This window comes from Trichoderma ghanense (genome assembly GCF_004382785.1).
Source record: "Trichoderma ghanense strain CCMA-1212 chromosome Unknown scaffold_13, whole genome shotgun sequence".
NCBI lineage: Eukaryota > Fungi > Ascomycota > Sordariomycetes > Hypocreales > Hypocreaceae > Trichoderma > Trichoderma ghanense.
The window spans coordinates 326,297-352,024 of record NW_027395676.1 but is presented as its reverse complement, the minus strand read 5'-3'; the positions used below and the strand labels follow the sequence as shown (position 1 = coordinate 352,024).

General features: G+C 54.8%; 11 protein-coding genes across 11 annotated transcripts; 3 read left to right on the top strand and 8 right to left on the bottom strand.

The window, feature by feature from the left end:
• Window positions 1–314: 314 nt before the first annotated feature.
• CCMA1212_008762 (uncharacterized protein) lies at window positions 315–2,690 on the bottom strand (the record flags this gene model as incomplete). The annotated part of the gene is made up of 2 exons (XM_073705876.1): window positions 315–2,147; window positions 2,322–2,690. The coding sequence occupies 2 exons, from the start codon at window positions 2,688–2,690 to the stop codon at window positions 315–317; spliced, it is 2,202 nt and encodes a 733-aa protein (XP_073555651.1).
• A 697-nt stretch (window positions 2,691–3,387) lies between these two features.
• On the top strand, window positions 3,388–4,291 carry CCMA1212_008760 (putative steroid-binding protein 3; the record flags this gene model as incomplete). The annotated part of the gene is made up of 2 exons (XM_073705875.1): window positions 3,388–3,647; window positions 3,785–4,291. The coding sequence occupies exons 1-2, from the start codon at window positions 3,390–3,392 to the stop codon at window positions 4,289–4,291; spliced, it is 765 nt and encodes a 254-aa protein (XP_073555649.1). The 5' UTR covers window positions 3,388–3,389.
• A 613-nt stretch (window positions 4,292–4,904) lies between these two features.
• Window positions 4,905–5,733, bottom strand: CCMA1212_008759 (Extracellular serine-rich protein; the record flags this gene model as incomplete). The annotated part of the gene is made up of 2 exons (XM_073705874.1): window positions 5,373–5,733; window positions 4,905–5,307 (listed from the first exon to the last, which is right to left on the bottom strand). Exons 1-2 carry the CDS (start codon window positions 5,693–5,695, stop codon window positions 4,905–4,907), a joined length of 726 nt encoding a protein of 241 aa, XP_073555531.1. The 5' UTR covers window positions 5,696–5,733.
• Window positions 5,734–6,524: 791 nt separating this feature from the next.
• Window positions 6,525–6,779, bottom strand: CCMA1212_008758 (uncharacterized protein; the record flags this gene model as incomplete). Its single annotated transcript, XM_073705873.1, has 1 exon — window positions 6,525–6,779. One exon carries the CDS (start codon window positions 6,777–6,779, stop codon window positions 6,525–6,527), a length of 255 nt encoding a protein of 84 aa, XP_073555530.1.
• A 989-nt stretch (window positions 6,780–7,768) lies between these two features.
• Window positions 7,769–8,248, bottom strand: CCMA1212_008757 (uncharacterized protein; the record flags this gene model as incomplete). The annotated part of the gene is made up of 2 exons (XM_073705872.1): window positions 7,769–7,816; window positions 7,901–8,248. The coding sequence occupies 2 exons, from the start codon at window positions 8,246–8,248 to the stop codon at window positions 7,769–7,771; spliced, it is 396 nt and encodes a 131-aa protein (XP_073555525.1).
• Window positions 8,249–8,846: 598 nt separating this feature from the next.
• CCMA1212_008756 (ADP,ATP carrier protein) lies at window positions 8,847–10,293 on the bottom strand (the record flags this gene model as incomplete). Its single annotated transcript, XM_073705871.1, has 5 exons — window positions 8,847–9,410; window positions 9,473–9,718; window positions 9,783–9,859; window positions 9,961–9,982; window positions 10,255–10,293. The coding sequence occupies 5 exons, from the start codon at window positions 10,291–10,293 to the stop codon at window positions 8,847–8,849; spliced, it is 948 nt and encodes a 315-aa protein (XP_073555524.1).
• A 2,577-nt stretch (window positions 10,294–12,870) lies between these two features.
• Window positions 12,871–13,331, bottom strand: CCMA1212_008755 (uncharacterized protein; the record flags this gene model as incomplete). The annotated part of the gene is made up of 3 exons (XM_073705870.1): window positions 12,871–12,890; window positions 12,969–13,230; window positions 13,329–13,331. 3 exons carry the CDS (start codon window positions 13,329–13,331, stop codon window positions 12,871–12,873), a joined length of 285 nt encoding a protein of 94 aa, XP_073555523.1.
• Window positions 13,332–13,664: 333 nt separating this feature from the next.
• Window positions 13,665–14,542, top strand: CCMA1212_008754 (uncharacterized protein; the record flags this gene model as incomplete). The annotated part of the gene is made up of 3 exons (XM_073705869.1): window positions 13,665–13,801; window positions 13,928–14,111; window positions 14,213–14,542. The coding sequence occupies 3 exons, from the start codon at window positions 13,665–13,667 to the stop codon at window positions 14,540–14,542; spliced, it is 651 nt and encodes a 216-aa protein (XP_073555522.1).
• A 449-nt stretch (window positions 14,543–14,991) lies between these two features.
• CCMA1212_008753 (uncharacterized protein) lies at window positions 14,992–15,798 on the bottom strand (the record flags this gene model as incomplete). Its single annotated transcript, XM_073705868.1, has 1 exon — window positions 14,992–15,798. One exon carries the CDS (start codon window positions 15,796–15,798, stop codon window positions 14,992–14,994), a length of 807 nt encoding a protein of 268 aa, XP_073555529.1.
• A 1,923-nt stretch (window positions 15,799–17,721) lies between these two features.
• CCMA1212_008752 (uncharacterized protein) lies at window positions 17,722–18,497 on the bottom strand (the record flags this gene model as incomplete). Its single annotated transcript, XM_073705867.1, has 3 exons — window positions 18,278–18,497; window positions 18,104–18,208; window positions 17,722–18,006 (listed from the first exon to the last, which is right to left on the bottom strand). The coding sequence occupies exons 1-3, from the start codon at window positions 18,479–18,481 to the stop codon at window positions 17,722–17,724; spliced, it is 594 nt and encodes a 197-aa protein (XP_073555528.1). The 5' UTR covers window positions 18,482–18,497.
• Window positions 18,498–18,732: 235 nt separating this feature from the next.
• Window positions 18,733–25,134, top strand: CCMA1212_008751 (Dedicator of cytokinesis protein 1; the record flags this gene model as incomplete). Its single annotated transcript, XM_073705866.1, has 3 exons — window positions 18,733–18,910; window positions 18,958–24,500; window positions 24,566–25,134. Coding segments are annotated over 3 exons (6,288 nt in total), but the record flags the coding sequence as incomplete, so codon positions are not given.
• Between the last annotated feature and the right edge of the window lie 594 nt (window positions 25,135–25,728).

Sequence of the window (25,728 nt, the reverse complement as noted above, 5' to 3'; positions counted from 1 at the left end):
CCCCCCCCCCCCCCCTTTTGAATCACCTGTGCAAAGAATGAGAGGATCGAGGATATAAAAACAACACGGAGAGAAAGAAAAGGAATGCATAAAGGAGACCTGTGAAAAAGGTGGGAAGAGAAGAAAAAAGAAGAAAAGGAAAAGGATGAATGAGGGGCCGGTGACAACTCCCTCCTCATCACAACAATATATATCCCAGGCCATCCAAAACGTCGCCGCTTAAGCCAAGCCTTTATGTACCCTCCCTCGCGTAAATTCAAGTCAAAGAAACCCCAGAGATCAAGAAGTAAAACGAAAGGGAAGAAGCAAGCGCCTCATGAGTTTCTGGATCGGCTCCCAACTCTGCCCACCGGGCCGCTGATATCCCGTCTCCCCAGACCAGACGTCGGCCGGCTGTGTGGTGTAGCCGCACCACTCCTGGTCGCACTCCTGGCACGTCCTCTCCTCTCGCGGATCTGCGCCAGTGCCTCCTCGCGGGTCATTGTGGGCGTCATGGCCGGGTCGGTCGTGTCAAAGCTCGCGGCGCTGCTGTTGGACGCGGTTCGCATCCTCTGGTTGAAAGACGAGCTGGGGGATCGCTCGTCTCGGACTGGGACCGTGGTTGTTTTGGTTACTGTGTAGACTGCCTTGGCAGAAGCCCGCGCCTCGGCAGACGTGCGTTTCCGAGGTAGAGTAAAGCGTTCAGTTTGCGGTGCTGGCGCCGATGCCGACTTTGGCGCCAGATGTAGGGCTCCCTCTCGCTCTCCTGCCACCACCTGGTATCGCATTATTCCCTCCTGAGTGGCTTTGTTGTCAGGGAACGGCGGGATGCTACGCAAGTTTGGCAGAGAGTCAGCTTGAGGGTCTATTCGCGGGGCATTGACGAGCGACATGAGCGATGATTTCCCCGGGGGAAAATCATAGACTGAAAGCTCGACGGATGGTGTTTTCGCAAACGTACGTTGATGTGCCTCTTTTCGGTCTGCCGGAGAAGAAGGCATCTCCGGTTCCGGCTCCTCGTGAGCCTCAATGACAATCTCGGCCTTGCGCTGAGCTTCCAGCTCGATGGCCTCCTGTTCCGATACCGTGCGGAAGACGCCCTCCTGGGGGTAGAAGACGGTGCTCCGCCTGGCGCCCTTTCTCAATTTGCCCAGCTTCAGCTCCTGCTGCTGGACGGGCGACGGAAGCGGTTCAGCAGAAGCAGCGCCCTTCCCTTCCGGGATGGAGGCCTCCGCAGAAGGCTTCTTGCGTTCGGGGGTTGCTCGGGGGAGCTGCTGCGCCAGCATGCTAGTCCGGCGCTTTGACTTGGAGCAGGGGCAGCAGTGCATCTGGCACTCGGCCTGCATAAACTCAATCATCTCCTGAGCCCGGTCGGCTCTCTGCCTCTCCCACTGCAGCTGCTCGGTAAGCTGCTCAATCTCCAGCTCGCTTGCGGCCGACGAGACGACCTCCATTGTCGAAAGAGAGACGCGGGGATCCTTGCACCGGATCGTCGACGCCAACCTCCGCTTCCTCGGCGGAGAGGCAAACTCGTCGTCTGACTGCTCGGCAGGCAGAGGAATGCGGCCCTCTGCAGCGAGACGGGCAACCTCTTCGTTCTTGGCCGCGACTTTGTAGGCATCGCGCTCCTGCTCGACCAGCTTGAGGCGCTCGAGTGCTTGCTCGAGCTGGTCCTGGAGACTGCTCGCCTGGTATTTCGCCTCGAACAATTCCGCATCCCGAGCACGGCCCTTTTCTCTTTCCTGCTGTAGTGATTCCTCGACCAGCTTGTTCATCGCATGGGCCGATTTGAGATCCGCTTGGAGCTTGGTGATGGTGGACTCGGCCTTGAGCCGCTGTTGTTCCCGGGCGTTGCTGCGGTCCTTCTCCTCTCGTAGGGAATCCTTGACTACTTTGGTGGCGGCCTTGACCATTCTGAGGTCGTCCTGAAGTTTGGTAATGGTGTTCTGAGCCTCGCGATTCTGCTCCTCTCGAGCGGTGCTCCGGTCCTTTTCATGCTGTAGCGACTCTTCGACCAGCTTGGTTGCTGCCCTGGTGTTTTTGAGGTCTTCCTGGAGTTTGACAATGGTCGACTGAGCCTTGAAGTTTTCCTTTCTGGCGCGCCTGATTTCCTTCTCCCACAGAGCCTGGGTGTGTGCGTGTGTCTCCTTTGCGCGGCCATAGTTTTCCTGCGTAGGCAAAGAGAGCTCACATTAGCCAACCCACATTGACAAGACGATATATAACAAAAGAGGCGCCATGCTGCAATATCAGGGATAAAAGACAGGGGCCATGCGGCACGGTGACGTAGCACATGGTATGAATCTGAGGCCATCGTCTGTTCACGTCGTTGCTGGGCTTACCATGACAGTCTCCAACCGCTCGCCGACCCTCCTCTCGCGCTCCTTGCCCTCCTCAATCTCCTGCCGCAAGTCCCTGGCCTCGTCCTTGAGGCGCCGCATCTCGGCCTCGGCCTCCTCGCGCCCGAGCATGGCCCGCTTGAGCGCCGCGTCGGCCGTCTTGCGCTCCAGCTGCCGCGACTGCATGCTCATGCTGTTGAACTGGCTGATCTTGTCGTGGACGGGCGAGGCGAGGCCCTCTGCCGAGGCGCCGGGGGCTCGCAGGGTGGCGAAGAGGGTGTCGCGGCGCTGGTTGACGCGGTCGGGCGAGGCCATCTGGAGGGGTCCGCCAGCGGCCGCGGGGGAGTCGGGCAGACTCGACGCCTCTTCCATTTGCTGGTGGTTTGAGCTTGCTATGACGCGGTCGCTATCGTCGTCTGGTCTCCGGGTCGCGAATCGTTGCGATGTCTCGTTCTTCTGAGGCGGGCGATGTGCCTCGGGGGCTGATTCGGGATGATGGTGGTGACGATGGTGGTGGTGGCTTTTTGCAAGATGAAGCCTTACGAGTCTTACTCCCGTCTCGGGCAGGGTCGTGCATTTGTGGGTTGTTGATAACAAATGTAAGTACAAGTAAGTACAAGGACAAATGACCTGCTAAGGTGCTAATGGCTGTTTACCAATTTCCACCACCAAGAGTCTGCCGAGTGGGGCTCCTGTTGCTGTAGCGATGCCCAACTCAGCAGGAAAAGCACTCATCAACTTGCAGCAGCAAACGCCGACGCCTGGTGTGTGCATAGCCTGTATTTAACCACCATTTAGCCGTCCAGCTCATTTATTCTGCTGCTGTTGTTCTTTGAAAGTCGTTGCTGGAAACACCGGCGTGTGCGCAACAGGCCAATCACCTCGTCCCAGCATCAGCAACTGCCCAACGGGAAGCTCTGCTTTCCCGCCAAAGATTCCGCTTATAGAATACGAACTCGGAGTACACTGAACATGCAACACTGAGGCCACGATTCTCTCCATCTCACCGTCTTCACTACCCCAATACACACCATCTTTGCCCTGCCGGTCAGCTGAAAAGAGTTCGCAGCCATGGCAGACTCGGAACTGCGGCAGCGCAAGCCGCACGCCGAAGATCCCATCGAACTGACAAGGCGGAAGAAGAGCCCCCGGCAGCTGGTCGACGACGAAGAAAAGTACACATACTGGCTCGACGCCCTGCGCGTCATCAGCTTCCTCTTCCTGGCCTCGTGCGCCCTCAGCTACTGGATCAGCAACGGCGAGAGCTTCTTCTGGGGCCAGAAGAACAAGCCCAACTACATGAGGGTAGACTGGTGGAAAGCCAAATGGGTTCGTTTCTTTCTCTGCCCTCCCTTGTCCCCGAACAATATATATAGCAAGAAAAGAAAGAAGACGATATATATATATATACATATATAAAAAGTCTTGATATTGCTTTTTGCTAACTTGTAGTTACCCTCACACAGAACGGCCCCCTCTACCTAACCCCCGAGCAACTCTCCGCCTACGACGGCAAAGACCCCTCCAAGCCCGTCTACATCGCCATCAACGGCACCATCTTCGACGTCTCCCTCGGCCGCCACATCTACGGGCCCGGCGGCTCCTACAACTACTTTGCCGGCTGCGACGCCGCGCGCGCCTTCGTCACGGGCTGCTTCGCCGAGGACCGCACCCCGGACATGCGCGGCGTCGAGGACATGTTCCTGCCGCTTGACGACCCCGAGACGGACGCCCAGTGGACCGCCGCCGAGATGGAGGAGCTCAAGGCCAGGGAGCTGGAGGCCGCGCGGAAAAGGGTGCATGAGGCGCTGAGGCACTGGGTCAACTTCTTTGGGAACAGCAAGAAGTATCATCGGGTGGGGTTCGTCAAGAGGGAGGAGGGCTGGTTGGAGAGGGAGCCTAGGAGGGAGCTTTGTGCGGCGGCGCAGCAGGGGCGGACAAAGAGGAAGCCGAGGCATGGGGGGGAGAAGTAGATGGCATGGAGATGATGAAGAGATTCTAAAGAACAGCAGGCATTTGTAGAAACTGTCATGGCCAATAAAATCATCTTCAATTTCTTGGAAACAAGAACATATCGGACTGAAATGTGGCATGCACGACGGAGACCCAAAGTGCGTGCTCTATCGAGACGATCGATCCCTCTCATTATCCCCTACCCTAGGCCTACCAAGGATCGACCAACAAGAACGACATAACAATCCAGGCTTGGAGAATTCCATCAGATCTCGTCAAGACATCACAAAATACCAAAAAGAACAGATCAAGTAGGAAAAAACAACCCCTTTTATTTCAACAAGGTTATCCAGATACATTTACACACATGGTCCCTTATTAGCATGTGCTCTCTAACCCAGGACTCTTGCTGTCCTTTCCCCTTTCATGAAAACCGTTGTGGATCAGATTATCTTTCCATGCCACTCCAGAAAAAAAATAGGATTGAAAATAGAAAACCCCTTGCTTGCAAGGAAGATGCAGATATGAATAAACTCCCGACCCAACTCGTTGGCCTAAATGGTATTACAGATCGTCGTCTCGCTTTTTTTATACAAACCGTCCCCGCCATCATTGTCGTCACGCCAGTCCCGCTTATAGCAGAGCAAAGGCAGCACCAAGAGCCAGCAGCAGGCTGGTGGAAACGCCGACGGATGAGGCACCGCTCTTGGGGATGCCGGTGTCCGTGGCACCGCCGGGGAGAACGCCAGTGCCAGAGGGCGCGCCGTCGGTGACTGAGGAAGGGGGAGCGAGAACATTGGTGGGCTCGGCCGAGGGAGCGGCCGAGGGAGCAGCGGGAGCATCGCTGCCTGAGCCAGAGTCAGAGCCGGAGCCAGAGCCGGAGCTGGGGGTCGGGGCAGGGTATGAGCCAGAGCCTGAGCCAGAGCCAGAGCCAGAGCTGGCAGAAGCGGCAGGGGGAGCGGCAGAAGAGCCGCCCTGAGCACCAGCAGCAGCACTTCGGTAGTTGGCAAGAGAACGGGTGGCGTTGGCAGAGGTGCTACAAGTTCATCAATGTCAGCGACTTTGCTCTACCACAAGCGGTGTTCTGCCAGAAGGACTCACTTCTCGTTGATGACCATGCTCATGCCGGCGGAGCAGTGCTTGCCCTGGCTGCAGTAGATCCAGATGGGCTTGGTGTCGTTGATCATGACGGTGAAGACGGGGATCTCCTTCTTGGAGGCACCGGCAGCAACGGGCATGTAGCTGGACCAGATGCCGGCGATGGAGCTGTTGACCTGGTGAATGGGCGTGCAAGGGTGGTCAAAGTCGGACTGCGTGACGGTGTGGTTGCCGGCCCAGAACTGGAACTGGACCATGGACCCCGGAGCAGCCTTGATGTTGTCGGGGTAGTACTTGAGAGCCGGCTGACCGGCCATGCCAGCCATGGGGTTCTGGCCAACGGAGACGACCTGGACATCGACGGCTAGAGACGTGTCAACACTGAGTCCAACATGGCCTCTAAACGACTGCAGCAAGTGTACCTACCCTGAGTGACGGCAGCAAAGGCCGCAAGGAGGAGAGTAGAGAACTGCATCTTGAATAGAGGGTTTTCTGTTGTGTTGTGTTTTTTTTCTGAAGAATAGGCCGGCCTAAAGAGAGAGTACCAGACTTCCCAAAATAAAACCTAATGGAAAAGAGAGAGTGGAAAGGAGGAAAAGAAAGCAAGATTAATTCTTGAATAGGTAAGAGAATGTCAAGTAAAGGAAGCGATAGAACCAGCAAAGGACTAGCCTTTGGAATGTAAATGTAAACTGGATAGAGAAGAGAAGAGAAGAGAAGGTAAGGACAAAAGGAACCCCACGGACGAGCAGTAGAACGATGGTTGAAAGAAAGAGAGAAAGAAACAACGGAAACACGATGGCTTTTATGAATCTCTCATCTCTCCATTCATGCCATCCTCAACGTCCGCATTAGCGTCCTTGCACCTTGTCCCAAGGGGGGGTTCCAATACGGGGAAAGGCAGTTCGTCTAGGAGGCGCCTATCAAAGGTCCTCAAACAACGGGGCATGGCTTCACTTCAAGGCCGCCCATAGCGTGTATGAGACATGTTTGGCCATGGACGCTGGCCTCGAATCGCCCGGTCCAGACAAATGGCTGGCTCAGCTCAATCGGGTCTGCGAAACAAAGTAGCCCCAAATGCTGTCTGGGTGCCGGGGATGGCTCACGACGGCAGGGGTCAGCCTCCGTGGAGCAGACAATGGCAGGCTGCTAGCCTCACTCCGGCCTGTGGCTTGCACGGACGGCGTTCTCGTCGTCGTCGACACGCTGAGGAACGGGGACCCTGGCATTGTCGGCCCCGACAGAAGGCAATCTCTCACACCGACTAGCCGTCATGGGCGCCGGGCGACTGTGAAGCCGGAATTGCACTCGTTGCAGCACCGCCGCGCCACACCTAATTGTGAGGGGCCGCGCCGGGGTCTGATGTCGAAGCTGCTTCAAGTTGGAGCGCCTCCGACACACGCGAGACATCGTCGGTTTCAGCGCAGCCAGACGCAGGCGACCGCAGCAGCCGCATGGTCGCGACCGCACTTAATCCCGATAGGCCGATTGTTTCCAATTGTCCAAACAATCTCTTCTTTAAGAACGTGCCTGGCTGTTTTGGACCCAAATGGCGCTGTCAACTGGAGACAGGCACAGTTTGTAAACGCCACAAAACCCCTGCCCGACATGTGCAGAATCCGGGCTATTGTCGCGTTAGTGAAACGCTCTAGGTAACCGACCGCCAAGCGCCACAACACCGGGATCAAAGTCACGATGCTCCTTGACAAACAACCAATTGATGCGGCGCTTCGGGTGGGAATGCTGCCGGAATAACCAATTCACCAAAACGGGAGTTGAACATGGCAATACTCAATAGATTGGTATGAAGGTAATGGGCTTGTTGCTTGCAAATGTTTGCACTGTTGAGGCTGCCGATTGAGGGAACTGATGACAAAGCTTGTCGCTCGCGATGCACTGCTCAACAGTCATCGTGGAGAGGATGAGATGCCGTCTGAATAACCAGATTTCTCGAGACAGAACATGGGTCATTCCAGACAAGCGTGAGTATGAACCATGTCTGGCCAGTAAAGCGTCCATGTGTTTCTACCGCGGCCGCCGCAAACAAAATCTGGACTGAACCTAGCTTCGGAAACACTGCGTTTCATGCACATCGTCTCTCGCATGGTCTCTTAGACGAGTCGGATGTCTCCAACTCCGCAAGGCGTTGTTTGATCCTTTGTGCGAGATGGAACAGCGGGTGGAACCTTGCCTGTGAATTCGAGTGTCGCCGTCAGGAGGCGATTGTCGAATCTCGACAGACTCGTAAGCCTGCCAATAGCCGACCCGGAAGCCGGGAGGAATCCGGAGCGCGCATCAGCTGCCTGACTGATCGGACTGGATCTTGAGGTAGTAAATGACGGATCTCTGGCAGTCCAAGCAACAGCAATTGCCCCGTGGCATATTTAGACTCAGTGCCCCTAAAGATCCAGCAGCAGCTGAGGCGCGACCTTTTCCAAGTCCTCGACCTTCAAACGAACAGTCAGCATCTGCCTCCTCAGTAGCAGCTTTGACATAATATAACAGCAGGATGTGATCCTCAACGCACTCACCTCTAGGAACCCTCCCCTCTTCTCAACGGCCGTCCGTGCAATCGCCTCCCGAACAAAGATATCGACGTACTTGCCCACCGCCGCGTTAGCATCCCTCGACATCCTCGTTGCGTCCTTTGCGAAGAATTCGTGCAGGATCCGCGTCAAGAGAGCTCTCGGGATGGTCTTTTCGGGCTCCGCCGGCTCTTCCTCGACGGCTCTTTTTTGCTTCGGCTCCTCTGCCTGGTCGTCTGAAGACTCGAAGGGATTGCTTGACTCCGAAGCGGCGCGAGCGGCTGGTTGAGCTTTGCCTGCCTTGGCCGGCCGGCCGCGACCAGCTCCGGTAGAGGACGATTGTTTGGGCGGCATTGGCACTGGACAACCCTGTGATCGATTCAATATGTTGCACTGAGGCACACGAGATGTTTCGGACAGCAGCTCTTCGAGGGAGCGCAAAGAAGAGACACCAGATTGGAACGTCCGAGTTACTGTAGCTTGATGGAGCTCGGCTTGCTGCCTTCCCAACCGCCGTTACGATACGATACGATACCTTAGTCAGCAACGCATTATACTACTGCCACGAGGCTGAGACAAGGCACGAAGCCCAAAAATTTGCATCTCGAGCCAACGGCACAGAGGCGTCGCGAAGTTGTCACATCAGAGCAGTCGTTGCATGTTATATCTCTAAATCAAGGGAACTTGCATTGGTGTATAATTACAGCGACCTAAGGTAGGAAGCACGGCAAGAGCCGAAACGACTAATACGCCGTGCCCATGCCAGTCTAACCCGCAAATAGCAACTGTTACACAGGTCGGGATATCTGGCCCAACTTCCCTCAATACCCTCCATTCCGGTCTCCTTTTTGATCAACCAGTGGACGCCGCTTTACACCCACCTGGCCGATAAACCCCATCCCCGCGTGACCACGCTGGGAGAATTGTCTATACAGAACGTAGAAAAAGCAATTTAACCAGAGCCACCGCTGAAGGCCTTTCCGAAGAGGAGGATCTGGAGCTGGTCGTAGATGGACAGGACACCAGCACCGGCAACACCACGGAGGATGTTGGCACCGGCACCGTTGAACAGGGAGCGGACACCGTTCTTGGCAATGATCTGGCGGGCGGCATCGAAGGAGTTCTTGTACTTGACAGCCTCACCAGAGGTCATCATCATTCGTCGTCGGATAGTGTCAAGAGGGTAGGCAGCGATACCGGCACCAGTGGTGACGCACCATCCGAGAGCGAAAGAGGCAAGGAAGTTGTTCTGGAGAGAACCGACCAGGAGAACGGGCTTGATGGAGTCGTACATGCCGAAGTAGAGACCACGGTAGACAATGATACCAGCGACGGAGGGCATGAAACCACGGTACAGACCGGCAATACCGTCAGAGGCGAGGGTCTTGCGGTAGACGTCAACGAGACCGTTGAACTGGCGCTCACCACCCTTCTTGGCGCTCTTGGCATCGTTGGCCAGACGGGTACGGGCGTAATCCAGAGAGTAGACGAAAAGCATAGAAGTGGCACCAGCAGCCTGGTAGAGAGCATCAGCATCGAGCATGCGGATTGAGGGGTTATTTAGGATCAAAAACTTACACCACCAGAGGCCAGGTTACCGAGCATCCACATGCCGTAGCCATCACGGTCCTTCTTGAAGCCGAACATCTTCTTGAACTTGTCACGGAAAGCAAAGTTCAGAGCCTGGGTAGGGAAGTATCGGATGACGTTGGCAGTGTTACCACGCCACAGGGACAGAACACCCTCGTCGGCGGCGGTACGCTTGAAGCAGTCGGTGATACCGGCATAGCGGCGGTCGAGACGACCGGTCTTGATCATCTCATCCTGTCGCGGGGGTTAGAACGAGGCTTTTCCTTGACCGCAAGGGCCTGAAGAGAGGGTGGCAAACCTGGTTCTGGATGAGGAGCTTGACACGCTCGATGGGGGCAGCGGCGGTCTTGGAGACGGCAGCGGAAACACCACCCACTGTAGTGTTTTGTCAGTTCGCCTTGTTCTGATGAAACGCGGGCCGCAGATGCATATTGATGCTATCATGCTTGAATCGATTCAGTATCGAAAAGACTTACTCAGGAAGTCGGCCATGAAGGGCTGCGAGAAGTCATCGTTAGCCGTCAGGTTTCACATGTGCCAACGCAGTGCAGAAAATTTTTTCCCAGCCAGACACACGACGGGAGATTCCTCCAGACCGAGGGTGAAGCCCAACCAGACATCATTGCACGACATCTCAAGGTCATCCCGGCGATTCAATTGAGGATGCGTGCAAAATATCTCGCGGAGTCGATTCGGAATCTCACACGGCGTATCCCTGGCGATGGAGGGGGGCAGAATAGACGGGCAAAAGGCAGGCAGGATCAACTTACCGGCATGCCCAAGACCTTTTGAGGCTTCTCAGAAGACATTTTGACTGAGGTGCAACGCTTTCCCAGAAACAAAGAAAGGATTGAGGGGAGATGGAGATGAAAGGAGGAAGAGGAGGACACTTGGGGGAGTCGAGGGAAATAAATTCTGCACCGAACGGGCGAATGGCTTTTCTGGGGGGGGAGGGAAAAAATTGCAGCGGGTCTCGAAGGGGACACTTTTTCAGAGCGACTCTTTCCGGCCGCACTAGCGCTGCACGCTTGGGCTTGGGCCGCCTTCCACCTGCCACGGCAACAGCGAAGGTACTTGCAGCGCTACAGCATCAAGGTACTACAGCGGGTGGCAGCCTGAGGCAGCGCGCCTGTGGAGGGCCGTGCCAGCAGTCGCAGCAGGCACTCTAGGGGCCAGCTTCAGGCGCCTATTGTTTCTCTACGGCCCGAACCTCTGCTTTTTCGCAGTCCGACTTTGGGCGGCACTGTGCTTGTACAACCCACAACACCGGCGCCTTGATGTCACCCTGGGTGTAAAGCAGAACCTGCACCCGGTTCGCCCCGATCTTGGTCTCCCGCCGCGGCCACCCGCCAGTGCGAACGTCCTTGCCAAACCGCCTCTTGCTGGCGTCCCCGAGATACAATGAGGCAAAAGTACTCCGTACAGACAGCCGCAGCCCGCGCACTTTGCAGGCTTTTACTCGCCTTTTCTCACGCAGACTCGTCACCGCTTCAGCCGTCGTCCCTGACTGGTGCAGGTACGTGTATGGAAGCCTATCAGGACCGCCGCCGCGTGAGCCAGTGCTCCGTACCTGCAAGTCCAGTTGGCAAGAAAAATACGATAGTACACATAGTATGGACAAATATAGCTCGCCATCTCCAGTTTAGCCGCATGGTCTTGGGTCTTGCAGCCATCACAGGTATGGCATCGGAATCTTCTAGTTCGCTGGACAGAGGGTCAAGTCTGGTCGTTGAACCCTCCAGAGATCCTCAGAAGTCTGGCAGATAAGAACAAGGCTTGGTTAGCGGCTACTCCGGCTCCCGCCTACTCTGCCAGTAAAAAAAAAAAAAAAAAAAAAAAGGCGACGGGTGCCACCATCTCGAAATTCTTGCCATGGCCAACTCTCACGCATCGCCACACCGTTGCCGCCGATCTGACCGGCCTTGAGAAGCCATCCCGCGTACTCCGGCTCCACAGTTGCCAGGGAGGCCCGAGGTTCTCAGATTCTCCAGCCTTGCTTGTTGTAACAGACACATGGAGACTGGCGACATTGGGTCAGGAGCCGGGTCGCCATTTTTTGCCTCACGGCCTCGTCTTGACAGAAGCACAGGCGGAGGAATAATCTAAAACACTAATTGGCTCTATGCTGTTCAAGGGGCAAAGGTTGTGCGGTACCTGTCAGGAGAGGAAATATCAACGGAACCGAGGAAGAAAAGAAGCACTGCTGCGCATCTCGCTACTCCCAACGAAGATTGCTGCTCAGTTTGTCCAACTACATAAGTATCTGTTTGAATTGGCGTGAACAGTCACTTCGTTCCCAAGGACATAATATGTATGTTCAATTACCTTCCTCGCGGAGAGCAACTCTACCCTGCCTTGCTTGCGTCGCGTTGTTCTGCCCCAGGTTGTGGACCTTGATAGCGTTGCGCTCTCTCTCTCTCTCTCTCGAAATCGATTGGACGACATAGACTTGCAGATATGCGAGTCCACAAGGTTGTCCCGACGAATAGAAAACCTCAGCTTCTAGAATGTGGTGAGATGGTTGACACACCGCAATCTGTCTGATGCATGAGTATCCTTTGATGCAATGGCATGAATTCCGCCAGCTAATTGCTTTGGGCATACCAAGTATCTACGAACGACCAGAGTCCCTGAAGGCAAATTGGCCCACCGAGAAGGGTGGCGCAAAAGGGCTCATGGCTGTGGCTGACCACTGCCCGGAAGAAGTTGCAGTCTGCTTCGATTTGATTGGACAGACGTCCAACACCACTTGTGGAAATACCACATTCACAGAGAATTGACATAAATTCGCTTCAGCCTCATGACAGTCCGAAGAGCCTCAGGACACCATCTTGATAGTACAATCCTATACAATCCATACGTCAGAATCAAGCACGGATAATACTGGTGGCAAGGGGATATACTTTGTGGGCAAAAACTTGATTTTACAGCACATCAGACACACTTTAATAACTCGTGAGATATTGCAGTAATAGCATTCAATTTGACGATATATGCTGCATGTGCATTGCCGACAACATGAAGGCAATTGCGCATGTGATAGCAAGGACAGGTAATAGTCGGATAGGCCGGTCAACGTCACGGCAATGACCATCGATTCGTCCTCAAAGCTCATCACAAGTCTTTGCAACAGAGAATGTGCGTCACACGGGGCCGAAGGACTCTGGCGTCGTTTTTTTGGTCATTTTTTGAAGTTCTTCATTCCGTAGCCATATGCTAAAGCGTTTCCGATCCCATGAAAATGCTACACCGAGCATGAAAAAGCGTCCCAACCGAGGCTGTATGTACCTCGTGTATCATCCTCTGCTCTCATGGCCCATTTTCTTCCGTTCAGACCAACCAGGCGCCAAATCTCAATGCTTTAACTTTCAAACATGGTGGTAAATTTACTCGCCGATGGCACGGGCTGCGCAGACCGTTAGTACAATCTTGTTCTCCTTGTCCCTCGATCAAGCGCACAAAGGGAGCGACTGGTGAGCCCTACTGTAGATCTTCATCTTGCTATGAGTGATGACCGGCTTGATCATGCCCTTCTCCTCGAGGTCGCGGATGCACTGGCGGGCGAGGGAGCCGTTGATCTTCATTCGGTCGACCAGGACGGCAACGGTGACGAGGCGGTAGGACTGAACATCCTTGTAGAGCTTGTCGGAGATGTTCTTGTCGAGCAGGACGGCGTGCTGGGCCTTGTCCTTGACCTTGCCCTTGGACCACTTCTTCTTTTGCTTCTTTGCTCCAGCTGCGGGCGCCTGCGAGGTTTCAAACAATCAGCATCTGCATCGCGACGCCCATCTCGACAACGTTCATCACGGTCGGGCGGCGGCGGCGTTGGGCGTTCATATCATACCATTTTGTCTGTGATGTGCTTGGCTTGTCGACAGAGGAGTAAGGTGGAGGAATTGGAATTTTTGGCGACGACTTAGAGTAGCCCTTGCCGCTTGCGCGGTTTGCCCACTTCCGAATGCACCAGGGCAGCCGAGCCCTAACCGAACGTGGGCGCAGGGTACGTACCTAACTTTTCGCGCCATCTGATTCGTCCAATGCACACACCACCAAAATTTCCCCTTCCACGCCCGACCCGAGCCCACCTTCAACCTCTTGAAAAATCACATCTCGACAATCCGCACCACTGACCGCAGTCCCGCCCCCCAGCACCGGAATTCTCGACTGCAAATAGCCCAAGATGTCTGACGGCGAAATCGAGATCGAAAACTCTGTCGTTACCGACGCCCTCCCCAAGGATGTTGTCAAGGAGGTCGGCAACGTCAAGCTGTTCAACAAGTGGGACTACGATGTCGAGGTCCGCGACATCTCCCTGACGTACGTTCGAAAACCCGCGGTCGATGGCGAGATGGGAGGAATTTTTGAAGACACCAAAAATATACTGCATCTCGTCGCAACATTTTGCAGGGGGCTACAGAAATGCTGATGGATTGATTCAAACAGCGACTACATTTCCCTGCGAAACCCCGTCTACGTCACCCACTCTGCTGGCCGATATGCCGTCAAGCGATTCCGCAAGGCCAACTGCCCCATCATTGAGCGGTTGACCAACTCGCTCATGATGCACGGCCGCAACAACGGCAAGAAGCTGATGGCTGTCCGCATCGTCGCTCACGCCTTCGAGATCGTACGTACCTTGACGCGAACCCCCAGAGAGGAAGAACATGATCGAGAAAACAAGAACGAGAACGAAGAGAGGACGCTTTGGAGAATGCTTTACTTACACAGCGCTTTCTGCAGATTCACCTCATGACCGACCAGAACCCCATCCAGGTTGCCGTTGACGCCATTGTCAACTGCGGTCCCCGTGAAGACTCTACCCGAATCGGTTCCGCCGGTACCGTCCGTCGTCAGGCCGTCGATGTCTCCCCCCTGAGGAGAGTCAACCAGGCCATTGCCCTGCTCACCACCGGTGCCCGTGAGGCCGCTTTCCGAAACGTCAAGTCCATTGCCGAGTGCTTGGCTGAGGAGCTGATCAACGCCGCCAAGGGCAGCAGCAACTCATACGCTATCAAGAAGAAGGACGAGCTGGAGCGTGTCGCCAAGAGCAACCGATAAAGGTTGCGCGGGTGGGTTACCTGGCAGGGATGGAGTGTGGCTTTTGGGCGTGGATCAGGCATATTTCAGAATTGCATTTTGCGTTCGGGTCTGGGAACGCGGACATGGATTTATTTCAGATGGCTCCTAGAGTCTGAATAAAAAGCTGGGCTCAAAAAAAGGGCTGTTATGAATCATGCCTATGGTGTCTATAATTTACCATACCCTATCTCTTTTTTTCCCCTTATCTGTGATTATCAGGGAGGCCAAATCAAAAGTGCAACAGGTAGCATCAGATAAAGAAAAGAAAAATCAAAAACTTATTACGTCGTTAATGGTAAAGTGGAGAGATTTCATTTTCGCCTTGAGATGTGCCCTCTACATGTAATCTAATCGCGTCCGTGTAGGCAGATCTTCATATGAGATGTCTGCTTCTCGCTACCCTTTCACTCGCTCTCGCATAATGACCCTTAGATGCGGATATCTTTCTCGCCAATGTCCAGACGAAGAAACATGCCAACGTGAGGAATGCCTTCTTCATACCACTTTCCCATACTCTCGTCAATCTCAAATCCCCACTTCGCCCATGCTTTAGCAACCTGCTCTTGAGCGTGGACGCAAACAAGACCCTTCCACTGCGGCGCCTCGGTCTCCGTAGGTGATCCCAGTTGCTCGAGCCCCAGTTCCCTGATGCTAGGGTCGAAGAATGACGGATTTTTCTTGATCCAGTCCAGTGCACTCCTCACGAGCTGGCCTGCAAATCTGAAGCCCCGATAATTCTTGACGACGGCCAATCGTCCGAGTTTGATATACGGCTCCTTCCCGTCATGAAACGTCGTCGGCCGATCTTTGACGAACGGGCGAGATGACGGGATAGTATTGCCATTTTCTTCGCCCTTCAGTACGCCGTTCCAGTACTCGCCTCCTGGCTTCGGGTGAGGGTCATGAGGGAAGGGAACCATGCGGATCGTTCCCACGGGGGTGCTTCGAGTTGAGCTCTTGCGTGGCCGCACAATATGTCCTTGTTCATTGCGAATCTCAGGCACCTCCGTCTTGTTGACGCTGACGTAGATGACCCAGTGGCAGGATCGCGGATCATCAATGTCGAATTCGTTGTCCTGGGGAACGCCCTGTTCTTTGACAAAGACTTCTTCGCGGACCTCCATTGCGTCGAGGAAAGTTCGGGGGATTGTGGCGGGTATCTTGCTTCGAGGGACGCCGAGCTGGAAGCCCTCGAGCTTGCTAGGCTCGAGAAAGCTGACAAAGGGAGTTCCCATGGCGTTTGATTTCTGGTGACCTGGCAGCGAGGTTGAAGTTGCTATGTAGAGATGGGTAGAGGTGGCCGAGATATCAGTAGGCGCTGGCTGCTACTGTGTAGGCTTTGCACCTCATTCACTCCGTCCTTGTGAGGAGAAGAAAATGCCTGGAAAATGAGAGATTGAGGCCGCCAAGAATTTATACAGCCGCGGGTCTACAGGTATGTAGAGGAGATTTGACTTTCACGCTGCCTGCCGAACTGCACGTGGTTGCTGTTTTGTTGATTTTGAGTCATACAGGGGAAAATGAGGTGATGGTTGATCGCACGGGAAGTGAAGCGGATACGCCGTTAGCGGTGCAGGTGCGAGCGGCATTTGGCATGAGGGGTGAGTGTGATGCGCTTTCCCGCCAAGTGAATTGATACGCACGCATGACAATGACCTCCTTCTTCCATTTGATGGCAATCCTACAATCTTTGCTTATTGCACGGTACCTATGATGTCAATCCATGGATAAACAGTTGATCTGCCCAGGCATTCGAGTTCAGTGGTCACTTCTCCGTTTAGGAATTGAGTCATCTGCAAAGGGTGTTGGTGGCATGATGAGGTAGTCTGAAGCCCTGGCGCGGGGAGTCGAAAGGTGAGCGTGGGGGAACTCCGTATGGAGTGCTACACCGCAGCTGCAACTGCCGTGGGAGTCTGTTCACGTGGAGGTCAGTGCTTTGATGTTGAAGTACTGATTTGATGTCAGAATCACTGCTGCTGTAAGCATCGAGCTATTCAGGAATTGAAGTTGAATGGCAAGATGCGAGTCCAAGCCATTGATGCTATCGCTGGGTCTTCAAGACCTTGGACATCCGACCCAAATTCAAGCACTGAATGTATACAGCGCAGGTGTCTCCTCATGAACGATCAACCAGCGCATGACCATGGACTTGATAGACTCAAAAGCTTTATATCGGGTACCTTAGGTAATGATGTTGTCCGTTGGCGTGAGGTCCGTAAATGTGTCGTCCCACATGAGAGCTCACACTTCTAGTAAAGGCTATGGTGATCTCCCGCGAATGTTCTCAACGTCACCAATCGTTAGCTCACTACCTGTACTTCAACTGCTGCCGTATCCGTTGGATGTTAATGGGACTGCGAACCTGGTTGTATGTACCTAGAATTTCCCCCGAATCATGGCATTGTATGGGATGAGGCGAGCTTCAGCTGCGCACTGAGGTTCTCGATGCCAGAGCGGTACGAGTTGAGGGCAGCGAAATTACCTATATGGCCCCTCCTCCCCTACAATACTACGATCAGTACAGTATATGAAGCCAGGACGCCAATCGCCCGAGGTGATTGAAGCTGTGTACATCCGTGATACAATCCCACGAGAGAATGCATTAATGGGGATGCCTAGGTGTACCTACCTACGGGATGTTCAGGTAGTAGGTAGTTAATCTTCAAAGATCAGACCAACGTTCTCTTTTAGACTCACGGGTAGCATGATGCCCACATGCCGCCATGGAACAAGAAACGTCCGTCGGCCAGCCGGTCTGAGCACACCTGGTTCGATCAATTACACGTAATGCACGCCCTCTTGGGGAGCTCCGTAGTGCTGCATTGTACATAATCGATAAGCGACAAGTTTGATTGCCAGCATGGGTCAGGGGTGCGAAAGAGATCAAAGAGATCGACCGAGCACGGGAGCACGGAGTCGCCAGAAGGATGACGGGTACTCCGGGCAGAAGGGAAGACTCGAGTGCCGACAGGGCGGCTCCATGGAGACGAAGCTCTCATAGCCGTGAACATGGACATGACGAGAGGCTTGGATACCTACCAATATTAACATGTGAATGTTGACGGGCATTTCTCACTGGAGAAGGACGTGCAGGTGGCTTGTCCAGCGTGAAGATACATGTCATATTGGAGAACTTGCCAGGCAGACAAATAACTACCTTACTGCTGTCCGTAACGGCATGGAAAGCAAAATGGAAAGCACCCGTCGAGGCTGTTTGCGACATTGCTCCGTGTTCCTGCATCGTGTGCTCCGTAAGGTAGCGTCGAGTGTGATGGCTGAGACGCTGATGTGCCCACAGGTTCATGTCCACAGTCGTGCCCGTATCTTTCGGACCTGGAACTGCGCCGCTTTGGGACAGGAGGTGACGAGCAGTTCGTCCACGGAAGGATTTGTGCTGCAGCGCGTCCATCCCGGTTGAGCTGAGTGCTGACATCGGATGCATGCTGTTGCATGTTCAAGGTCGGGGATAGCACACCAGAGACCCGACCCCTGGCATCGTACCCCTGTCGGCACCCATCCGTAAGTACCTACCTGACCTACAGGACAGGAGGGCCGAGAGGGCTCAGCACTCGAAAACTCTCCACTGGAGATGGCCCCGTACAAGCTTCCCCCAAGCCCCCCCCTCCAGGGAGCCCACCGCTGTTCCTAGCGGCCAAAGGAGCGGGGCTGCAGCACCCACCACCACTAAAACGCCCGGCGGTTGGTGCAGGGTACAGCGGCCTGGACCTGCTGCTGCTGTTGCTGCTGCTGCTGGGAGAGCCCAGACTGAGTTGAGCCTGAGTTGCGAGATTGAACCTTGATTGAACACCCACGATTCCCCTCGCTGAGCCGTCTGCCGCGATCACATTCTTTTTTTTTTCTGAGATTTTGCGTCACAACTTGCGTCTGTTTGAGCGAGCCTTGCAGAGCACGGTGCATCTTGGCATTGCGATACCTGATACTTTTTTGTTCACAGCTTTGCATTCTGATCAGCATTGGGCGGATGCTTTAATTGCGCTATCGGATCGCTATCTCTTCGCCTGCGTGCATAATTTGGTCGTGTTTGCTCAGGGGTTCTCGGACGGCCAGCCGCCAGCCAACCGGCGCTCTGCAAACGAACTTCACGCATCGAGTCGTAAGTCTTCTAGAAGAAAAAAAGTCCATCGGCTTTGAAATCTCCTTCTCGAGTCATAGGATCGCGCCGCTGCTCGAACAAGTTCGTCAGAAGCTGAACATCAACACGCTAGGCGCTGCCATATATCAACACCGCCGTGTTTCCACGTCGAAGCTTGATGCGTTCGCAACTTCCGTCCACCAGCGTATTGCTTCGTCGAGCCTTGCCAATCAGCAAGCCGCTGCCCACGGCGAGTGAATAGCCGTTGCTGCCGGGCCCAACCGAACCGCATTCTCGACAGAGGCCGACATCTCGAGTTCTCAATGCCCTGGCAGCCTCTCCCCCGGATCGCCTTCGCCGTCGCGACCTACCCTTTCACAGCCGCGAGCCCGGCCGATCTCCCCCTCGAAATCGGCGATGAGCTCTACATAATCGAAGAGACGCCAGACGGCAACTGGCTGCGCGGCTATCTCGTTGCGCCTCCCAGCCTGCTCGCTGGCCTGACCTCCGTCAAGGGGCAGACGCTGGAAGCTCGCGTTTTTAGCGGTATCTTCCCGAGAAGCTGCGTGGAAGTGCGAGAGCTGCTTGGCGAGGTCGACGAAAGGCACGATGAGGATTTTGCGAGCGACAGCGGCATCGATGACCGCCCGGGTAGCGACTCTGCTAAGAGCGGCATCATCGATGGCATAGAGTCGGGTACGGGACAAGACCAGGACAAGAAGCGTGATTCGAGCCAGTGGAAGAAGACTCTGCGAGACCTCACGGGGGACGGGGTCAAGAACCTCTCGGTCCCCGTTCGCAGAGATCCCGATGCGCCTCGGCCCCCAGCGCCTGTGCCGATGCTCAAGATTGGCGATGAGACGCCGACCTCGGTGGACGAGCCACTGGTTGACGAAATCGCGTCGTGCTTGCGAGAGTGGCATTCCAAATACCTGCACGAGCTGCTACTTTCTCGCCAGTATGCAAAGCTCGAGAAGCTGTCACAGCTCGTGACCTCCCTGAACCTCCACCGCCAGCAGTTCCTCTACAATGTCCTCACCGCGCACGAATACGAAGAATTGCGAGAGAAGACGGTCTGGGACCTCGTCACGGTTAACAAGCTATGTGGCGGCGAAGTGGTTGTGCGAGATCCCTCGGCTCGCGGCAGAGTCCTGACGGCCGATGACTCTGTTGTCGATGTTACCAAGCTCCAGTCGGTCATGAGCCTGCTCGACGAGCCTCCCCACTCCGCCTCTGAGCTCACGAGCCTGAACCATGTTCTGCTGGACGTCAAGGGATTCGCGGGAAGCTCCACCGAGGAGACGACGATTGTGGCTTACCTGGTCAGTAAGCCTCAATATGCAAAGGGAACCAACCTTTCCGAGTGCTTCAGCATCGAGATCCCCGCCGGCGGTTCGATCAGCGGTCTTGCACAGAGCACAAGCACCAGAACTCTCTTCACTGATCTCTCTGCCCATGACATTGGTGATGCTCCGGCCGCCGACTCGGAGCTGTACCTTGTTGTGAAGGTGTTGGCATCACAGCACGTCTTCATCCCGCAGCCCCTGTCTCGGTCCGGCACCGACAGCAGCTTCACCAGGGAAAACGTCAAAACGCCTCCTGCAAGCTCAGGGAAGGCTTCTAGGAGGAGCATGATGTGGGGCAGCAAGACTGCACGAACCGCTTTTTCTCGAGGGAACGCGATCAACAAGATGGATTCCGTTTCAGAGCACCACGAAGGTAGAACCTCCACTGCTCGCCTGGACAGCCAAGACGGGAGTAGCAAGCCGCCAAGCAGTGCCGGGTCCAAGAGTACCACGGATCTTCCCGAGACGGGACAGTCTATCGAGCGTACCGTTGGCGTTGGTGTCTTGAAGCTCAACTCCATCATGAAGCAGCCAGAAGAGGTCGAGCAAGTCGTCACCATCTGGTCGCCAGCGCTCGGTTACTCCCAAACCGATAGGGAGTCCGCCGAAGAATTCGACCCCCTGATTCGGGAGCTCATCACCAGTACCTCCGGCCAGTACGAGAAATCGAGGAGCGGCGAGCGGCTGCAGGTCTCTCTCCGGAAATTCCACCATCCGGATGCCGATGGCCTGATCAAGGCCACGCCCACCATCCTATCAGGGGTGTCGAAGACGAGCAGGATCGGCTTTGCTGCCGCACCAACCAAGCCAAGATCGGATATTTATCTCACGCTCAACATCGCCGCTTTGGCAAAGCAGCATCTCATATCCCGGTATTCGGGCAGCGCAATCAATCTGCCCAGCACGGTCAGCGGGGCGAATCTGCAGCTCACGCTCGAGGTCCGCCAATCCTCCGGTGAGCGCTTCGAGAGGTGCATCTTTACATCTTCCAACACCGAGGCTCTCACCACGTTCAAGTCCTGTGCCGTGGAGAGGGGCGAAGCGTGGAACCAGACACTCCGCCTGTCGCTGCAGCCAAGCGACGTAATGAATGCCCACGTCGTCATGTACTTGTCGGATATGCCAAACCCACCATTTGCCATGGCGCACATGCCCCTGTGGGAGGGCCAAGCCTTCATTCGCGATGGACCTCATGGGCTTCTGCTCTATAAGATAGACGAATTTACCTCGACTGCGCAGGCCGGTCCCTCAGGTAAAGGTGGGTATCTCGCTGTCCCGTGGGCAGCGCGAGGCAAAGACGACCGCTCGGTCGATGTGACTGGGCCGCTTGCCGTGATGATGGTCGATACCTACCTTTGCAGCACGAGGTTCTCTCAGGACAGAATTATCCTGGGGCTTCTCAAGTGGAAAGATTTGCCCAAAGACGAGATACCCGCTATCCTAAAACAAGTTGTTTTTGTCTCAGAAATCGAAGTCGTGAAGCTCCTCAGCGACGTGCTGGACGGGCTCTTTGGAATCCTTGTGGAGTACTCCGGCAATGACGAATACGAAGATCTAGTGTTTACGGCTCTGGTTAGAGTCCTTGGAATCGTACACGATCGACGGTTCAACCTGGCCCCCTTGGTGGACCATTATGCGGAAACTCAGTTCAACTACCCCTTTGCTACCCCTTGTCTGATACAATCCTTCATCCGGCTGCTCAAGCGCCACGCAGAGCCCGAGACAGCCCGCAAGCTGCGTGCGACTTTCAAGGTTGTGAGACATATTCTAAAGTTCATCACGCAGTCCCGAGGGCAGCAAAAGGTCAAGGAGGCGGAAATAGGAATCCAGTCCTCTGCTCAGGGACTCACCAGGAACCTCCGGAGCATCTTCAAAGCACTCGATGCGATGATGAGAAAGTCGGCGCCAGCACTTGTCGGTAACCAGACGCTGGCGGTGCAGCATTTCCACACCTGGCTGCCAGAGCTGACGGGCCTCTTGACGACGGAAGAGATTCTGCATATTGCCATTGACTTTATGGACTCGTGCAAAGACGTCAAGGGCAAGCTCGTTATCTACAAGCTGTGCCTGATCATCAACTACTCTAAGCTAGACCTATTTGCTCATCCGGAGCAGAAATCTGCACTGAGTGCCAACACTGTGCGATGGATCTCTCCTCACTGGGGTCATACTGAAGAGGTCAATGATCAGTGGCGAGAGCAGATTCGCCTGTGTTGTTCCATCGTCGCCTGTCAGATCGACCACCTGGGCCCGGAAATCCCTGACCATATCCCTAACATTGTCGACTCATACCTCACGATCCTCGCCTCGCCACAGAAACCAAGAAACAAGCTCTCGCTCCTGTTTCCGTCATCATATCCTTTCCCTACCAAACCAACAGCGGAGGAGATCACCTTTGATGAGTCTCTGGCCGAATTGTCCGCGGTGCTTTCTGCCCTGGCGAACTCTCCGTCGGGCATGCAGCTCGAGCTGGCTTCCGAAGATGACCTAACGACACTATTGGAGAATCTGCTCAGAGTGCAGATGAGCATCTTGAGCGGCGAAGCGTTTCCGAGTGGATGGCTCAGTGTGCTCATCTACCACCACAAGTCGACGATGCGCATCCTGCAGTACCTCGCCGGCATTCTTCTAGAATCCTGTCTACCCGACCCTGATGAGGCAGAATCGTTCAACACCGAGCTCTGGAAGATGTTCTTCACAACCCTGCTGAAGCTCGTGGGGAGCTCCTCGCTCGCTCTCGAGACGTTCCCTGAACAAAAGAGAAGGGCAGTGTGGAAGATTGCTGGCGACGTGCGAGAGCACGGAGCTGATCTTTTGAGAAGTATGTGGGAGGCTATCGGCTGGGAGACCACGCCGGAGGAGCGTGAAAAATACGGTCTCACCAATATTGGCGGCTATCAGGTGCAATACGTACCAACTCTGGTTGGCCCCATTGTAGAGCTTTGCTTGAGTGTTCACGAAGGCCTCCGCAGAATGGCGGTGGAGGTTTTGCAGACCATGATTGTCAGTGAGTGGACCTTGAGCGAGGACTTGTCTGTGATTCAGACAGAGCTCATCGACTCACTGGACACCTACTTCAAATCGAACCCCCTCACGGAGAGCACCCTCCAGAAGCTGTTCATTGCAGAGCTGCTTGAACGATTCCAGCCTCTCTCCAAGGTTGCTGACGAGCCCCTCTACGCGGCTGTGTGTGAACTTGTTGCCACTTTGGACGAGTTCCTAGATCTGCTGGTGGCTGTCCACAGTGGCGGTGATGGCAGCGGCGAAGCCTCCAACATCATAAACCGACTTCGGCTCATGGAGTTCTTGCGTGACATGCAGAAGGAGGACATCTTCATCCGCTATGTCCATCAGCTGGCTAAGCTGCAGGCCGAGTCGAGGAACCACACCGAGGCTGGTCTGGCGCTTCGTCTGCATGCGGATCTCTACGAATGGGATCCGATTGGGCATGTCCCAGCATTGACCGAGCCAGAATTCCCGGCGCAGTCTCCATTCGAGCGCAAGGAGAAGATCTACTTTGAGATGATCAAGCATTTCGAAGATGGAGAATCGTGGAGCAACGCCTTGACTGCGTACAAGGAGCTCCAGGTACAGTACGAGACTAACGTGTACGACTTTGCCAAGCTGGCCAGGACTGGGCGGGCAATCGCAACGATTTACGAGAGCATTTCAAAGAGCGAGAAAATTACGCCCAAATACTACAAGGTGGCCTACAAGGGCCTTGGATTCGCCACCTCCATACGCGACAAGGAGTTTGTCTACGAAGGGTCTCCGTCTGAGCGTGCCTCGGCATTTACAGACCGCATACAGGAGCAATATCCATCGGCCCAGATTATCACGGGTGGCGACGTTGACGAGATGGAAGGCCAGTTCTTGGTTGTTTCGGCTCTGACGCCACACCGGGATCTCTCTCATCAAGTCTACCAGAGAGTCCGGGTGCCTCACATTGTCCGAGACTTCTTGCTCTCTTCACATCCCCAGGTCTTCTCCGTGACAACCAAGAGGAATACCTCAGGACCGGTGCAGGAACATTACGCGGAGAAGTTGGTATTCACGACTGCTGAGCCTTTCCCCACCCTCCTTCGCCGAAGCGAGATTGTCGAAACCCGCGAGGTCAGGCTTACTGCCCATGAAACCGCCTTGGAACGCATCTCTAGGAAGACCCAGGAAATGACCCTGCTGGAACGCCGATTGGCTGACGGCGATGACTCGGTCGCTCAGCAGCTTGTTGACGCCGTCACCGTGTCTGTCAGTCCAGCCTCGGAGAATAGCGTTGTGCAATACCGCAAACTGCTCCCCGAAACGGCAAGCAGCGAAGAGGATGATGATGAGACGGACTCTGACGAGGAAGGAGATGACGAGGTTGAGCTTGATCCTCAAGAGACCGCGATCAAGATGACTCTGGTGGATCACGCCATGATGCTCAAGAGATGCTTGGCACTCATTTCTCGGAACAAGAACCAAGCCATTTCCCGAGCATACTCGGAGCTCCAGGGCTGTAAGTGACGATTCTTCCGTGACCGAGTATTGTGTGCGACAGCACAGACGGCTAACACGTACTAGATTTCGAGGCAACCTTTGCACCTGAGATTGCCATCTTCGCGCCCCGGCAGCCAGTCCTGCAGCCCATCTCAACGCCGTCCCCTACCTGGAGAGGCTCAACACCAGGCGGCGACAAGGGCCCGCAGTGGACGAGCATTGCTGTTCCGGTCAACGGGGTGAAGGCTGAAGAAGCGACGGTGATCCGACAGATTACGCCTCGGCAACGCGGCGCGCGGTTGAGTTTCTTGGGCGGCCGAAAGAAAGAGCTGGACGGTCAAGAGGCCGCCGATGAAGCCAACAGTAACGCAGGCGATGTGAAAATGCACACGCGCGGCCTCAGCAAAGACGCCGCTCTCCTTAAGCTGGCCCAGGTCCAGGCCAAGGATCATGGTCACCAAGACAGCGGCAGGGAAAGGCGAGGTGGCTCGGTTGGCCGGGTAAGCCTGGACATGTTGAAGGACCGGCCATCCATGGACGAGCCTGAAACCAAGAAGAAGCACAGCGTGAGGAAGAGGTTCAGCTTGCTTAAGCTTGGTATGAAGAATCACAAGGCTGGAGGGGTGATGGGAAGCCTGGACGAGGAGCAGTAGTTTACATTGCTTGCTGCTCTTCATTATCATCTGGACACTCACACGAAAGTCCCTTGCCGTCGACGACACGACGGTAGAACTACCGCTACAGGACAAGTAGCCCAACGGCTGCCGAACAAGAGCACCGCTTATACAAGACCAACCTTTCAGTGTCCCTCAAAAAGGGGGAGACACTGTCAAATAAATCCGACATACAACCAATATACAAACACGACAAAAGATGCGCTGACGAAGCGGGCGAGAGCGACGAAAAAAGAAAACCATATAAAAGGGGTGCGCGGGATCTTTCTCCATTTGTTTCCTTTTGCAACTGTTGATAAACTTCATCCCGGCGAAACAAAAAGAAGGCTTCTGGAACTTCTTTTGGCTCGGGATAACGTCGATACCTCTCTCTCTCTCATTGTTGGTCACGTTTCCCTTTTCCCTCTTTTTCACTTTTTTCTCTATATGAAAGAAAAGAAGAAAGAAAGAAAACCAAAAAGAGGCATTCTGGATTTGCCTCACTACAACCCACCGTTCTGGCTATATATACATCTCTTTGTACTATTTCCCACCCTCTCTCTCTCTCTCTCTCTCTCGCTCTCTCGCTCTCCG